Source organism: Myotis myotis, unplaced genomic scaffold (assembly GCF_014108235.1).
Source record: "Myotis myotis isolate mMyoMyo1 unplaced genomic scaffold, mMyoMyo1.p scaffold_m19_p_3, whole genome shotgun sequence".
In the NCBI taxonomy this organism is placed as follows: domain Eukaryota; kingdom Metazoa; phylum Chordata; class Mammalia; order Chiroptera; family Vespertilionidae; genus Myotis; species Myotis myotis.
Window position 1 is genome coordinate 123,341,848 of NW_023416335.1, and position 15,750 is coordinate 123,357,597.

At 39.5% G+C, this 15,750-nt stretch overlaps 1 protein-coding gene across 5 annotated transcripts in view; it reads right to left on the bottom strand.

Annotated features, from left to right (window-relative positions):
• Positions 1–15,750, bottom strand: part of CUNH12orf4 (chromosome unknown C12orf4 homolog) — a 73,158-nt gene that overhangs the window by 18,072 nt on the left and 39,336 nt on the right. For 4 of the 5 annotated variants that reach the window (XM_036300162.1, XM_036300164.1, XM_036300161.1 and 1 more), the window contains exons 7-11: positions 11,036–11,142; positions 10,484–10,681; positions 9,342–9,470; positions 5,200–5,274; positions 837–1,039 (exon numbers count right to left, since the gene is read on the bottom strand). In XM_036300162.1, coding sequence (XP_036156055.1) covers positions 837–1,039; positions 5,200–5,274; positions 9,342–9,470; positions 10,484–10,681; positions 11,036–11,142 — 712 coding nt within the window. The remainder of the gene's footprint in view (positions 1–836; positions 1,040–5,199; positions 5,275–9,341; positions 9,471–10,483; positions 10,682–11,035; positions 11,143–15,750) is intronic. The other variant, XM_036300163.1, reaches the window with a different exon arrangement.

Sequence of the window (15,750 nt, forward strand, 5' to 3'; positions counted from 1 at the left end):
AAAAAAAAAAAAAAATGCCACCTCAAGATAGGCAGCAGCAAGTTGCTGACATGGGCCCTTTATCACCAGGCTGACCCCTGGCTCTCCCAGAAAGACGTGCCTGCATCCATTTCTTTTGAGGCTGCTTTGTTCCTCCAGACTATTTGAAATTTAATTTTCAGTCCTGGTATTATTTCCACAACTTAGCCCCTCTAGCCAATTTTTATGTGGGTGAGGGAAGAAAGCAGGAGAGAAAACAAACAGTCATGGAAAGAGATTTTTTAAAATGTAAAATATAAAGTACAGTATTTAATAAAATAAGTGCATGATTATACCATGTTTATTTATAGAAGTCAATACTTGTATTATCCAAAGATCATCCTTGACAAAATGTTAAAATGAGGCTGGCTTCTTCCTGTCATCTAGCATCTCTGTCCCTTGCCTATTAGTGCAGACTCAGAGATTGCAAACTAAGTTTAATGTTAGCCTAAGCCAAATATAAATGTGGAGGCAAATCTAATGCTAAATAATTTAAGACAAAAATGGAGGAGAAAAAGGAGGAGGATGGAGAAAAGAGGAGTAGGATCATATGCTTTATCCAAAGCTAAAGATAATTTTGATTTTCTAGTTTACCTTCTATAGAATAATGCTATAATTCTCTGAACATAAATGGTTAAGAATTATTCACTATTTTGTATTTTATGCTACTCAATTCTATTAACCAGATAGGAGATAAAAATGTCTATTAGTAAAAAAAAAAAAAAAAAAAAAAAAAAAAAGCGCTTTTAAAATGTAAAGTGATTATTATATGGAAGGTTATATATTCATACAATTACAGCATTTTCCTATATGCTCACCTCTGACATATCATGCACGAGCAAGAGAGGAATACTTATTGTTGTGATGTCGTGGGTGCAGCAAACCTTGAGGATGTTTCGGAGTCCCATAATGGCAGGATCGCGAGCAGTGATGTTTCCAGATTTCACATTGTCATCCACACAAAGATGAAAAGCAACATGGATTTCTGAGAGATTAGAATGCCGTGTAATGTAAAATTCTCCTGTGAACAACAAATGCAATCATGATTTTCAAATGGCTAAATCACCGCCATCAGTGGAGTGCATAAAGAGCTGGAATGGGCAAACAATGTATCAAACTAGTAGAGGTGAATCAGGAACCTATTTTGGATTCAGGAAGCAATTATGATTACCACTTCTAAATTCTTGGAAAGAAAGTGACGAAAAAAGAAGCAATAGCCACTTTTGCATTAGGTTCATAAATTGGTATGAAGTCACCACCAAGAAGTAAATCAAATGAGTATTCATCATCTCTATGTTGATATCAATGCTCAAAGTGTCCCACTTAACTCAAACTTAACATGTGAAAACAGGTTACTTGCTTACCTGTCATCCCCACAACCTAAACCTGCTCTTTTCCATCTCAATTTATGGCTCTAAATTCTATCCAGTTATTTGCTCAGGACAGAAACACAGAAGTTGCCTTTCATTACTTTTTTTCTCTCAGTGTGTCTGCCCAATCCCCAATCCAATTCACCACCAACTATTTTCAGTAACATCTCCAAAAAACATCTCAAATATGAACACTCCATTTTTACTGCTATCACCCTAGGTCATGCTACCATCACCTCTCACCTAGGTTTTTGTAATAGCCTCTTAATGAATCTCTCTGTTTCCATTGTTGCCCACAGTGCTGGCAAATGATTTATATGTAAATCATATTATATCAACCCCCCTATGTAAAATCACCCAACAGGCTCACACCACATTAAAAAAAAAGTCCAAATGCTTTACTGTGATCTGCAAGGCCTATATGATTTGGACACTGCCTATCTGTCTGACATCCTCTTGTCTCAACCTCACTCTTCCAGCCCAGCCACACTGGCTTTTGTTCAGCTCTGCAAACATGCATAGCTTGTTCCCAATTCAGGCTGCTTTGTGAAAGGTGTCCCCAAGGTTTTTGTACGGCTGACTTTTCATTAATCATGTCTCATATCAAAGGCCACCTCCTTGGAGAGGCCTTCCTTGACTGTTTCAGGGGCTGGAGGACTTCCTCACCCCTCACTTCTCTTTCAGGTTGTTATGTTTTATTCTATTCCTGGCAGTGAAAGTTTTCATTGTTCATGAGAGTATTTTAAAGAGACCATTTGTTTACACTCCATAACTAGGAATTTTGTCTACCTTGTTTAATGTTCTATCTCTAGCACAGAGAAGAGTACCTGGTACATAGAAGGTAGTTAATAAATATTTGTTGAATGAATGGATGAACAAATGTTTTAGGCTGAATTTTAGAGCAGTACCTATGGAAACTTAAAATCCATGCTTCCTACAATCATTCCATTTTCTATGTAGCCACATTAATTACAGAATATAAAATCTCATCAGCCTTTGTATTCTGCAGTTTCTGTCATATAAAGAAATAAAATATACAACATAAAGAATATGTTTTAAATAATACACATTGTTGCCTGGAAATTCTGATATGTCCTTCTAGGAAAGCTGTGCTCTTCTAAGAAGTATTCTTGTATCACTAACCCCTCCCCCCACACATTCTTCTCACCTTGGCTTCAAAGTCATTATCTCAGGATTTTACTTATACGTACTTATAAACAAATAGTATAGTTAAAGGTACTTAATATACTTTAGCACAATGTTTAACCATTTCTAGTTACCAGTGTACACGAATTATACCCATGAACGCCACTGACAGGCCCCAGGCGGTGTTTTTCTTTTTAACTTAAGATAAATGAATTAGATAAGCAGGAAAAGGAATTAAAGAAAAAAAACAGAGATATAAACATGAAAATAAACTAGTCAAATAAAAAGTTAAAAAAATTATCTGATGAAAAATAGTTTTGTTACAATTTCCTGGAAGGCAATAAAAGGCACGGGTAGATTATCAGAAACCTGGAGACAATATCCTTGTGGGTCCAATGAAATGCACTGCCTCCTAAACTCCTCTGATCATTAGGTGATGGAGGTTGTAGCAGGAAATATGGCCATGGTCCAGCAGTGAGGCAGATGACTTAGTGAGCAGTCGCTCCTAACCCCTACATCGCTTTGGGTGACTTTAGAAGACCTGTCACTGGGTCTCATTTTACCCATTAATAAAATGGGGGCTGTGGAGCTGGCAGCAGTAATCACAGCAAAATAATATTGTAGAAAAAGGACTAGATTGGGCATTAAAAGAAGATCTGCCTCTAGCACTTATTGGCTGAGTGATCTTGGGTAAAGCAATTCAACTTATAGATCCATCATACTTCGTGTATAAAATGGAAAAAATAATGCCGAATGGCTTTTCTTGCAAAGTATTTGTGAGAATTAGATGATTTGACTGTAAATACTTAGATAATGACAAAACAAAACTACTAGTTAAAAATTATATGAATAAAATTGTTTTTCTTTGCAACTTAAAAAATTTAAAGCTTTTGTGATTTGGATCTTTTTTCACTCCTGTTTACTTCCTAGCTGTGTAGGCATCCTTTAACTAAATGGAAATTCAGATGCTACCTGTATATCAAGTTGAAGAGCTTAATACTCCTTTTTTAATACAGACTTAATGGCATAGTTTCCTGATTTGGTGGTGATAACGAGATACTAACCTATAGGCTTTTTCCAAAAAGGAACAAGGAAGGAAATAAATACAGCAATGAAGAGTTAAGTTTTGCCTTGGCTGGTTTTTCTCAGTGGTTAGAGCACTGGCACACAGACAGAAGGGTTGCAGATTTGATTCCCAGTCAAGGGCACATACTTCAGTTGTGAGTTTCATCCCCAGCTCCGGATGGGGCATGTGCAGGAGGCAGCCAATCGGTGTGTCTCACTCACACTGATGTTTTTCTCTCTCTCTCTGTCTCTTTCCCTTTCTCTCTCCCTCTTCCCTCCAACTTTCTCTAAAAATCAATGGAAAAAATATCCTCGGGTGAGGATTAACAAAAAGAAAAAAAAAAGTTAAGTTAAAACAAAAAACAGACAATGTTACTTCCGGAGATATTAAGATTGGTACATTTTAAGAAAACCACAAAACATGGATAATTTAAATTATGGATCTATGAAGAGAAATATAATGATTCCTGTCTCAATGGAGGTATTTTTAGATAGAGAGGAGGACAGTTTCCTGTTCCACAAAGTGGTGATGCAATCCGGCCTCTAACATTATCCACTAAGGTAGGATATCTGAAGGTGGAAGGAAATTCAGAAGCTGATGACCACAAGTTAACTGACTGGGACTGACAAGGTAATACCAGAAATGGTCATGCTATTTTCCTAGATTAAATGGAATGTGACCTACATGTAGAAAATCTGGGAAGGAAATGTGAAGAAATAACCTTGGTTATTTATGAAACTGCAAAATATACCATTTAGTTTAAAAGGCTTTACACTTATAAAGTAAACAGATAGGCCTTCCTTGTTATGACCTGTCATACAAACACTATTAAGGATCATCAGAGTGAATTCAACCTGGGATAGAACCTAGAGACTGAATTTCCAGTTTATATACTATATACTCAAGAATAATAAGGAAATTAAAGAAATGGAAAGTAAGAAAGTTGATGGGAAAATAGAAAGATTCTAAATTAGATGACCCATGTTCTCTCTGCAAGTTCAACTGTTTACATTTCTATGTACCATTGTTTATGTTTCAGAGTAAAATTATTTCTTGGTTCATTAAAGAAACTAAGAGCCGAAACCGGTTTGGCTCAGTGGATAGAGCGTCGGCCTGCGGACTGAAAGGTCCCAGGTTCGATTCCGGTCAAGGGCATGTACCTGGGTTGCAGGCACATCCCCAGTGGGAGATGTGCAGGAGGCAGCTGATCGATGTTTCTCTCTCATCAATGTTTCTAACTCTCTATCTCTCTCCCTTCCTCTCTGTAAAAAAAAAAAAAAAATTAAAAAAAAAAAAAAAAAAAAAATAAAGAAACTAAGAAACCAATGTATGAACGAAGAAATCTAAAATAGCAAATAACAATAAGGCTTATGCAACTGCTTGAGCAAGTTTTCTTATATGGATCTAGAAAACTCAGTACTAGTATAAGATTTAAATTGTAGAACATCTGTGACAGTACAGTATACTATATAGATACGATGCTGTTTTAAAGTGATACACTGACAAACTTTTTATGAAGTATGCCATAAGAACTAATGTTTCAAATCTGATTTCAATGTATATGATTATAAGAAAATTGCAATTTGAAATAATACTTACCAGGTAAAATATTTAAATAGTTTCTATCAGCATTTTTAGACTTATCTTCACTTCCTCCATTTCGGTTTCCAGAATCTATTAACAAGATAATGGACCATTAAAGAATATCACAACATATGAAAACACATTACTACTACTATTCCTCAAGCAATCATGACAGCAAACATTTATTAGGCATCTCTAGGTGCCTGGCATTCTGAAGCATGCTTTACATCAGGAGTGGGGAACGTCCAGCCCAAAGGCCGCATAAGGCCCACAAAATCATTTGGTCTGGCCCTGCCAAGGCATTAGGGGCGAGTTAATTAAATGTTTAACCAAAGCTAGCAGGCTAATTTTTAAGTTGATAATTTTGTATGGTCTGTGAATGATGTTATAAATATCTACATGGCCCTTGGCAGAAAGAAGGTTCCCCACCCCTGCTTTACATGGATGGTCTCATTTAATTCTTATAAAATGCCTATAACCACAACATTATGAGTTAGGTACTTTTAGTACTTCATTTATATATGAGGAAACAGAGGCTTCATAGGTTAATTAACTTAACCAAGAATTCGTGGGTAAGTGATGGAACCAGGTATTGAACCTACATATACAGATTCCAAATCCTCTGATCTTAACCACATTATATTTGCCAATACTCTATTTTTCACCTGAGAGGTTCAAGGTACTAGGTTAACAACACATAAAATAACTTCATTAGATAGTTGTCATGTGGCTATCTTTATTTTTAGAATCTGAGTCACTTTTTTTATATAACTTGTTCAGAATTATAAACAAATAATTATTAGCACCAGGAATCACTTTGTTACTTATAATTTGACATTATATATAATTTATTTCAAACAGATATGTAAGATCCTGTTTCAAATGAAGCATTTTTTTCAGGTAGTCAATAGCTATTCTTTGTAGAAGGCATGATATTACTTAGGATACATGTTAGTGAAATGAGATACATCACAATTGAACACACATTATTACGAATTATTTTACATATACACATACTTTTAACAGAAGATACATATGAATTGCATAAGAACTTTATCAGAAATCAAAAAAATGCAGAACAAATATTAGCATTCAAAGTAGCTCTTTTTAAGAAGCTGTATATTAAAAAAAAAAAAGTTGTATGTTGATTCCAATTAAATACGAAGCTATTTGGAATGGCCTTTGGCATCAGAAAATCACTTGAAAAGAGTCAGAACTTCAAATGAGTAAACTGCAAATACCAAGGGAATATCATGGTTTCAAGAAAGTTCTGAATAAAAATAACTGAATATTTTTTACCTAGGGACTACTTTGATGAATTGATTTATAACATCATACCTTGTAAATACATATATTTTATGAATGGACAGAGGGAGAGAGCGGCACAAAGAGAAGGCTCTGTATTGCCAGAATCCATATTTAATGTAATAGTCAGTTTCTCATACAGAGCCATGTAATTGATAGACTCTTAATACATATCTGATTATAGCACAGAAAACAAAAAAACAATAAGGACTCTAACTTTGTTCACGTAAGGTATGAACAAACAGAATTCCTATTCAGTAAACAAGAGAGAACAGTTCATAGTCCATTTTCCTTTCCATGCTTATTTGTTTTTTAAGAGAAGGAGAGAGAGAGAGAGAGAGAGAGAGAGAGAGAGAGAGAGAGAGAGAGAGAGAGAGAGAGGTATGATGTGAGAAACATTCATTGGTTGCCTCTCGTACATGCCTCAATCGGGACTGAACTTGCAACCTAGGTATGTGCCCTGACCAGGAATTGGAGCCATGACCTTTTGGTATATAGGTAAATGCTCCAACCAACTAAGCCACACCGCCCATGGCTCCCTTTACATGTTTACTAAGAAAATGACTATTTTTTATCTTTTAAAAATGTATATAAAATATGTAAAGAAAAACACTGTTTTTGAAGGAATATAAAGATGATAATATAATAAACATAGTAAACAATGGAATGTCTTAGATTAAAAGGTACTTGTGTATCAGGATATAAATGTGTAGCACAGAAAAGGAAAAGACAGAGAAAGTATTTTTAAAAAGCTCTTCTGTAACAACATGCTAGTCCCTTTAAGAAGGTTGTCTTTTACAAACCTACTTGTTTCACTGACTCACTTAAACCACAAAATAGTTGCTTGAACAAAAACAAAATAGTACCATGATGTACACACATTGCCTTAAGAGTATGTGGTTTAAAAACTTCCTGTCATTTACTGCACACTTGCTATCTCTCCCAAATATACTTAGAATCCTCCTTCTCCCACACCTGTCATGATCTCAATCTTCATGTTTTAGTCACTACTAAGAATACTATTAAAATGTTAGTGATCACATCATTGCTAGTTTTGAAAGAGATGGAGGAAGATGGTAGATGAATAAGAGGGCACACTGAAATTTTCCGAATGGTCCCGGTTAGGATATGCTTCCATACCAATTTTCTAGTACTCAGCCTGGCTCTGTCATACACATACTGCCATAGCACAGCCACAGTTACCTATAGTGAGAATAGAAACTGGTAGAACTTACATTTGTAATTAATGTAAGTGTCCTTTAATCCAGGAATTTCTCCTTAGGAATCTATTCTATAGATATGGTCATACACACACAATGATGTATGTGCAAGGTTATTTATACATTATTACTTACTAGAGGCCCTATCCACGAAATTCGTGCAAGAGTAGGCCTTCCTTCCCCTGGCTGCTGGCACCAGCTTAGCTCCAGCACCGGGGACCCGGGCTTCCCTCTGGCCGCCAGCAGGCACCCAGGACCTGGGCTTCCTTCTGGCCGCCGGCAGGCACCTGGGACCTGGGCTTCCTCCGCAGCCCCAGATTCGTCCGGAAGGTCGTCCGGTCTAATTAGCATATTATGCTTTTATTATTATAGAAGAAGATAATAGCAAAAACTTTGTAACAGATTAAATGTTTATCAATGTGGAAATGATTAATAATGGCACATCCTGCAATAGACTGTGCTAGTAAAAGGTATGAGAATGCTCTTTATGTATTGATATGAAATATTGTCCAAGATAAATTACTCAGTGAAAAAGGCAGAATTACTCTATAATTTGAGTCGGGGGGGGGGGGGGGGGTTAGTGAGGGACTAAACAACTAAACAAGCAGGCTGTGTGGGGCGACCAGGCTGGCATGGGGGATTAGTGAGCAAATGACTGAACAGAAGGCTGTGTGGGGTGACCAGGCCAGCGGGGAGGCCGTGAGGGGCGACCAGGCCGGCAGGGGGGATTAGTGAGCAAATGACTGAACAGAAGGCTGTGTGGGGTGACCAGGCCAGCGGGGAGGCCGTGAGGGGCGACCAGGCTGGCAGGGGGTGAGGTAGTTAGGGTGACCAGGCAGGCAGGCAGGTGAGCGATTAGGAGCCAGCGGTCCAGGATTGTGAGGGGGATGTCTGACTGCCGGTTTAGGCCCGATCCCCGGGATCGGGCCTAAACCAGCAGTCAGACATCCCCCAAGGGGTCCCAGATTGGAGAGGGTGCAGGCTGGGCTGAGGGGATTCCCCCCACTTCACAAATTTCATGCACCGGGCCTCTAGTGCATATATAGAAATCTTCTGAAGAAAGATGCCATGAACTTTTTCCATAGCCTTTAAAATATTTCCCAGTAAATTTCCTAGTTAGAAAAGATGTTCACATTGTGGATAGATATAGAAAAAGCAGGACATGGTTCTGGACATCGTAATATTTTAAAAGAACAACCAAAAACAATTCTTATAATTGACTTTATGTTATCTAAGTGGATGAAAGATATAAAAAGTGTATATTTTGTGCTACTGTGTTTTGTGTTTATTCTGTGACTCCAATGCCATCTGCAGTAATAATCATATCCATTTTAGATACAGAACTTGGTTGAAAGATCAGCAACTTTCCACTCTGAGTGCCTATTTCAAATATAATTACAGAAGTGAAATTCATAAAGTTTTTGCTAAGGATTTTGTACAAAATCATGCAAAAAAGGGAATTAAGAACAGAATCTAAGTTCCTAAAGATAGTGAATTTTATTCTTAATTTCTTTCTTCCACCTCTCCACCAATGCAATTTTCTGTATTTCAATGATGGCCCATATGCTATTAGAGTGTGTAGGGACAGAACATAATGAGAGTGAAATTTTTAAAAATTTGAGTTTCACTGACCATGTGGTTCTTTCAACTTACTCCTGCGCTGGGTTCTAGCATAAAGTACCACCTGCTGGACAACTTCCAGTTGCTCTTCAATTCGGGGAAAATGAAAGTCAGTGCACTCTTGGCAAACTGTGGCAAAATCTAAGGAACCCAAAACATGTACAAACTTTAAAAGTGAACTATCAAATATTTAGTATTTACTTACAGACAAGGAGATCCGGTGAAACAGAACATAAAATTCACAAGTATGATTTCTTATACTTGTCCTTTCAACAATTATGTCTTATGAAGTTAAGGTACAGCAATTTTGTTTTTATCAGAAACAATCTCTCCATCACTCAAAAGAGTAAACAATAGACAAGGAAATTTTAAGGTAATTCCAAGTCTTCTTTAAACAATAGATAGTTTGGTCATAATCCAGTCACAAATAGACTTTCTTCAAGCTTCCTTTAAAAAGTTAATATATTTTAAAACAGTTTATATATTGAAATCTTTTAAATAATCATAAAAAATGAGTTGTATTTTGAGGGAAGGTATACATTTTACCTAGCACATTTAAAAAACAAAAAGGTACAAATGGATAAATTAAAATTCACTAAGCCAGGATCTGTTTCTAAATTGAAACTACATTTATCTTTCTTTTTTAAGCTATTGCTATTCTTTTCTTAAAAAAATATTTTTTTATTGATTCCAGAGAGGAAGGGAGGGGAGAGATAGAAACATCAATAATGAGAGAGAATCACTGATTGGCTGCCTCCTGCACACCCCTCCACTGGGGATCGAGTTTGCAACCAGGGCATGTGCCCTTGACCAGAATTGAACCTGGGACGCTCTAGCCACTGAGCCAAACCAGCTAGGGCTACATTTATATCTTGATTATTCTGTTTGTTGTACCTTGAAACAAGGAACATGTAAGAGCATTGTTTATAATATAATACAATTTTAAGAAAAATTAAATATTCCAAAGCACCATGCCCATGTTAAAGCATGAAACAAATCTAAAATAGCTGTGACTGAATAGGTTATTTGGTCTACTTGAACACTGGGATGACTACAAATTTTTTTCAACTTTTCCATAATTTAATTACTTTCTTTGTAAGAATAGTATTTTAAAAAGAAATTTAATGAAATAAATATGTATAATGGTAACTTACCTCTTTTAATACCACTATATGAATTAATTCTATTATCTACTAGTAAAACCAGGCCACAGAGAGATGTGGAATAAAGTGACAGAGCTGTCTGGAGTCGATGGAGTTTCACACCACTTCGATGATTTCTTTTGTGCTTACAGAAATCCAGCATGTCTGCTCTCAGCAATCTCAAATTATGCATGGTCTTCAACTGAGCTCCTAGGGGATATAGGCAACAACCCCAAAAAGATACTTAGCTGAAAAATCTAGTACAACAGGATGCAAATTTCTATGACAAGCATCCCGATAAATCTGTGCTACAAATTACTGAAACTAGGCCTTGCATTTTCCCATTTTAATAACTAGTAATATTGAATCTTTCTATTTGCAAAAAGTAATATATAAGCTAAAACTTATAGCCAAAAATCTGTAGGTTTTTTTGGAGCAGAATATACTTTGTAATTAAAACTAACATAGGTATGTTTTACTCACATGCTAGGAATTTTTCTTATAGCATACAAAAAGCTTCACAACTTACAATACATTATGACTGTAAAAAATTAATATACTTACCTAAGTGAATGGTAAAACTTTCTTCTAACTTTCTCTGTTCCTCATAAATCCTTCCATTTGGTTCTACTGATTCTCTGAACTGACTTGGTTGAACTTTAATTTCTTCACTGAAATTAATAAAATTATTGATTTGGGGGGGATGTTTATTAAGAACTTGTAAACTTTTCTTTTAAAGAAAAGAAAGGTTCCTAACAAAATGACAAACTAACATATGAGAGTAACTGTTAATTTATTCCTAAACTTATCCTTAATCCATGATGACAAATAAGATCATAAGTACCAAGAGGTTCTAAAGTTCCCACTTGTTCTTTCATTTCCTCACAGTAAATAATGCACATAATTCATTTTCAGTCACTATCATATCAATTCATATATTATCATTTTATATTTCTTTGTGGCCTACGAGAATGATTAAAAGAAGTGACCAACTTATCACTTTAAAAATAACATTTAAAAAATACATACTACTGATTGTATGTATTGCGGTAGACAAAATTAGAAAATAGGCAAAGTGAAAGAAATGAAAATTAAAAATAAAACATCACATGGATAAAGGACTTAAATATACGACGGGAAACCATAAAAATACTAGAAGAATCCAAAGGCAACAAAATCTCAGACATATGCTGAAGCAATTTCTTCACTGGTACAGCTCCTAGGGCATTGGAAAATAAAGAGAAAATAAACAAATGGGACTACATCAAAATAAAAAGCTTCTGCACAGCAAAAGAAACCATCAACAAAACAACAAGAAATCCCACTGCTTGGGAGAACATATTTAACAATGTTATCACTGATAAGGGTTTAATCTCCAACATTTATAGGGAACTCATATAACTTAACAAAAGGAAGATAAACAATCCAATCAAAAAACGGGCAAAGGACCTAAATAGACACCTTTCAAAAGAGGACATTCAGAAAGCCAAGAGACATATGAAAACATGTTCAAAGTCACTAATCATCTGAGAGATGCAAATCAAAACAACAATGAGGTACCATCTAACACCTGTCAGAATGGCTATCATCAACAAATCAACAAACGACAGGTGCTGGAGAGGATGTGGAGAAAAAGGAACACTCGTGCACTGCTGGTGGGAATGCAGACTGGTGCAGCCACTATGGAAGACAGTATGGAGTTTCCTCAAAAAACTAAAAATGGAACTCCCATTTGACCCTGTGATCCCACTTCTAGGAATATATCCCAAGACACCAGAAACACCAATCAGAAAGGATATATGCACCCCTATGTTCATAGCAGCACAATTCACCATAGCTAAGATCTGGAAACAGCCTAAGTGCCCATCAGCAGATGAATGGATTAGAAAACCGTGGTACATCTACATAATGGAATACTATGCTGCTCTAAAAAGGAAGAAACTCTTACCATTTGCAATGGCATGGATGGAACTGGAGAGCATTATGCTAAGTGAAATAAGCCAGTCAATGAAGGAAAAATACCACATGATCTCACTCATTTCTGGATAATAAAGACCATTATAAACTTATGAACAAAAATAGATACAGAGGCAGAGCTACCTCGAACAAACTGTCAAACTACAGCAGGAAGGCCGGGGAGGGTTGGGGGGCAGGAGGGCGAGGTAAGAGATCAACCAAAGGACTTGTATGCATGCATATAAGCATAACCAATGGACATAAGACACTGGGGGGGAGGGGAGGCCCGGGGATTGTCAAGGGCGGGGAAAAAAGGAGACATATGTAATACTCTTTGTAATACTTTAAGCAATAAAACAATAAAAAAAAGAAAAAAGAAAATAAAATATATATTTTATGAAGAAAAAAATAAATAAAAAAATAAAACATCACATAATAATAGAAAAAAAATAAAGTTAATTTTGATGTATTTTTTCCCATCAACATTCCCCTCCCATTAAAGGACTTCTCTATTTGCCCTACTTTGCTCTTGTATTTCCTGAAAAGGTTTCCAGGGAGGCACTTTAACTGTACAGTTGTTCAATTCAAATTTCATTGTGTTGTTAGGGACAGAAATAGAATAGTGAGGACTAGTCCTATATAATAAAAGAGAAACATGTAAATTAACTGTCACTCCACCATGCTCAAGCCATGCCCTCAAGCCATGCCAACCAGCCAATCAGGAGTGAGCATTCAAATTAACCCAACTAAGATGGCGGTGGCCACGGAGCTGGAGCGAGCAGGAGGCTTGGGTTGCCCCTGGCGATAGAGGAAGTCAAGCTTCCCTCCTGCACTGGCTGGCCCCTGGCTCGGCTCAAGGCTACAAAGTTTCAATTATAGAAGATAAATAAATCCCAGAAAAAAAAGAAAAAAGAAAAAAAGGAGAGGCTGGTAGCTTGGGTTGCTGGGGTGTGTGGCCAGCCTGAAAAGGGCCCTCAACCCCTCACCCAGGCTGGCCAGGCACTCCAGCGGGACTCCCTAACCCTGAAGGGGCTGTGGCCAGCCTGCAAACAGCCATCAGCCCCTCACTCAGGCTGGCCACACCCTCAAGGGGAGAGGGTCCCTGCTGAGGGGCTTGACCAGCCTGCAAACAGCCCTCAGTCCCTAACCCAGGCTGGCCAGGCACCCTGAAGGTGCTGTGGCCAGCCTGCAAAAAGCCATCAGCCACTCACCCAGGCTGGCCAGGCACTCCAGCAGGGACCCTCACCCTGATCTGGGACACCCTTCAGGGCAAACCTGCCTGCCCCCACCCATGCACCAGGCCTCTATCCTATATGATAAAAGGGTAATATGCAAATTGACCCTAACAGCAGAACGACTGGGAATTACGGGTCACTATGACACACACTGACCACCATAGGGCAGATGCTCAATGCAGGAGCTGCCCCATGGTGGTCAGTGCACTCCCACAGGGTGAGCTCTGTTCAGCCACAAGCCAGGCTGACGGCTGCCAGCACAGCAGTGATGGCGGGAGCCTCCCACCTCCTCAGCACCGCTAAGGATGTCTGACTGCAACTTAGGCCTGGTCCTTGCTGGCAAGTGGACATCCCCCGAGGGCTCCTGGGCTGCCAGAGGGATGTCTGACTGCCAGTTTAGGCCTGATTCCTTGGGGAATGGGCCTAATCCAGCAGGTGGACATCCCCTGAGGGATCCCAGACTGCGAGAGGGCACAGGTCGGGCTGAGAGACCCCCGGGCTGAGGTCTCTAGTAGTTTAATAATAATGCATCCATCTGCCTATTTGCAAACAGTTTAATAATAAAGCATCCATCTGCCTGTTTGTTCCCAATCCATAAATATTTATTGAGTATGTCTTATGTGCCAGTATCAAGAGCCAGACACTTGACAAGGATTTGGGTATACAGTAGAAAAGAGATGTATTTTTTTTGTCTTCAAGGCAAGACTAATGGGGAAGACTGACATTACACAAATAAAATGCTACTTCTAAATGTTTATAGTATATACCAGTTGATGCTAGAAATAGGATCATTATACTATGCTAAGTATATTTCCAGTTGAATATACTTTAGGATTTAAAAGAAGAAAGATATTCTCAAATAATAATATACTAGAGGTCCAGTGCACGAAATTCATGCACAGCGGCGGGCGGGGGGTGGGGGGGCTTAGCCCAGCCTGCACCCTCTCCAATCCGGGACCCTTGGGGGGATGTCCAACTGCTGGTTTAGGATCGGGCCTAAACCGGCAGTTGAACATCCCTCTCACAATCTAGGACCACTGGCTCCTAACTACTCACCTGCCTGCCAACCTGATCACCCCTAACCGCCTCTGCCTGCCAACCTGATTGCCCCTAACTGGCCCCCTGCAAACCTGGTCGCCCCAACTGCCTCGCCCTTCCAATCTGGTTGCCTCCAACTGCCCCCCCTGTTGGCCTTGTCGCCTCTCACTGGACCCCCTGCTGGCCTAGTCACCCCCAATTGCCCCCCTGCTGGCCTGGTCGCCCCCAACTGCCCCTCCTGCCAGCCTGGTTGACCCTCACTGCCCCCCAGCCAGCCTGGTCGCCCCTCACTGCCCCCTTCTGCTGGCCTGCTCACCCCTAACTGCCCCCTCCGCCGAACTGGTCACTCCCAACTGTCCCCCCACCAGCCTGGTTGCCCCTCACTGCCCCCCCTGCTGGCCTGGTTGCCCCCAACTGTCCCCCCTGCTGGCCTGGTCACCCCTCACTGCCCCCCTCTGCCGGTCTGGTCACCCCTCACTGCCCCCCCGTGCCAGCCTGGTCACCCAACGCAGCCTGCTGTTCGGTCATTTGGTAAACCTTCACTGTCCCTGCTGCCAGCCTGGTCGCCCCATGCATCATGCTGCTCAGTCGTTTGGTCATCCCTCACTAACCCCCCTGCCAGCCTGGTTGCTCCACACAGACTGCTGCTCAGTCATTTGGTTGTCCCTCACTAACCCCCCTGCTGGCCTTGTCACCCCACTCAGCCTGTTTGGTCGTCCACTCAGTTGTTTCAATGTGACGGCCCCTGGCTCTTTATATATATATAGACTAGTGGCCCGGTGCACAAAATTTGTGCATGGGAGGAGGGGTGTCCCTCAGCCCAGCCTGCACCCTCTCCAATCTTGGACCCTTTGGGGGATGTCGACTGCCGGTTTAGGCCTGATCCCAGGATGTCCGACTGCCAGGATCGGGCCTAAACCTGCAGTTGGATATCCCTCTCACAATCCTGGGCCGCTGGCTCCTAACTGCTCACCTGCGTGCCTGCCTGATTTCCCCTAACCGCTTCTGCCTGCCAACCTGATTGCAACCTAACTGTTCCCCTGCTGGCCT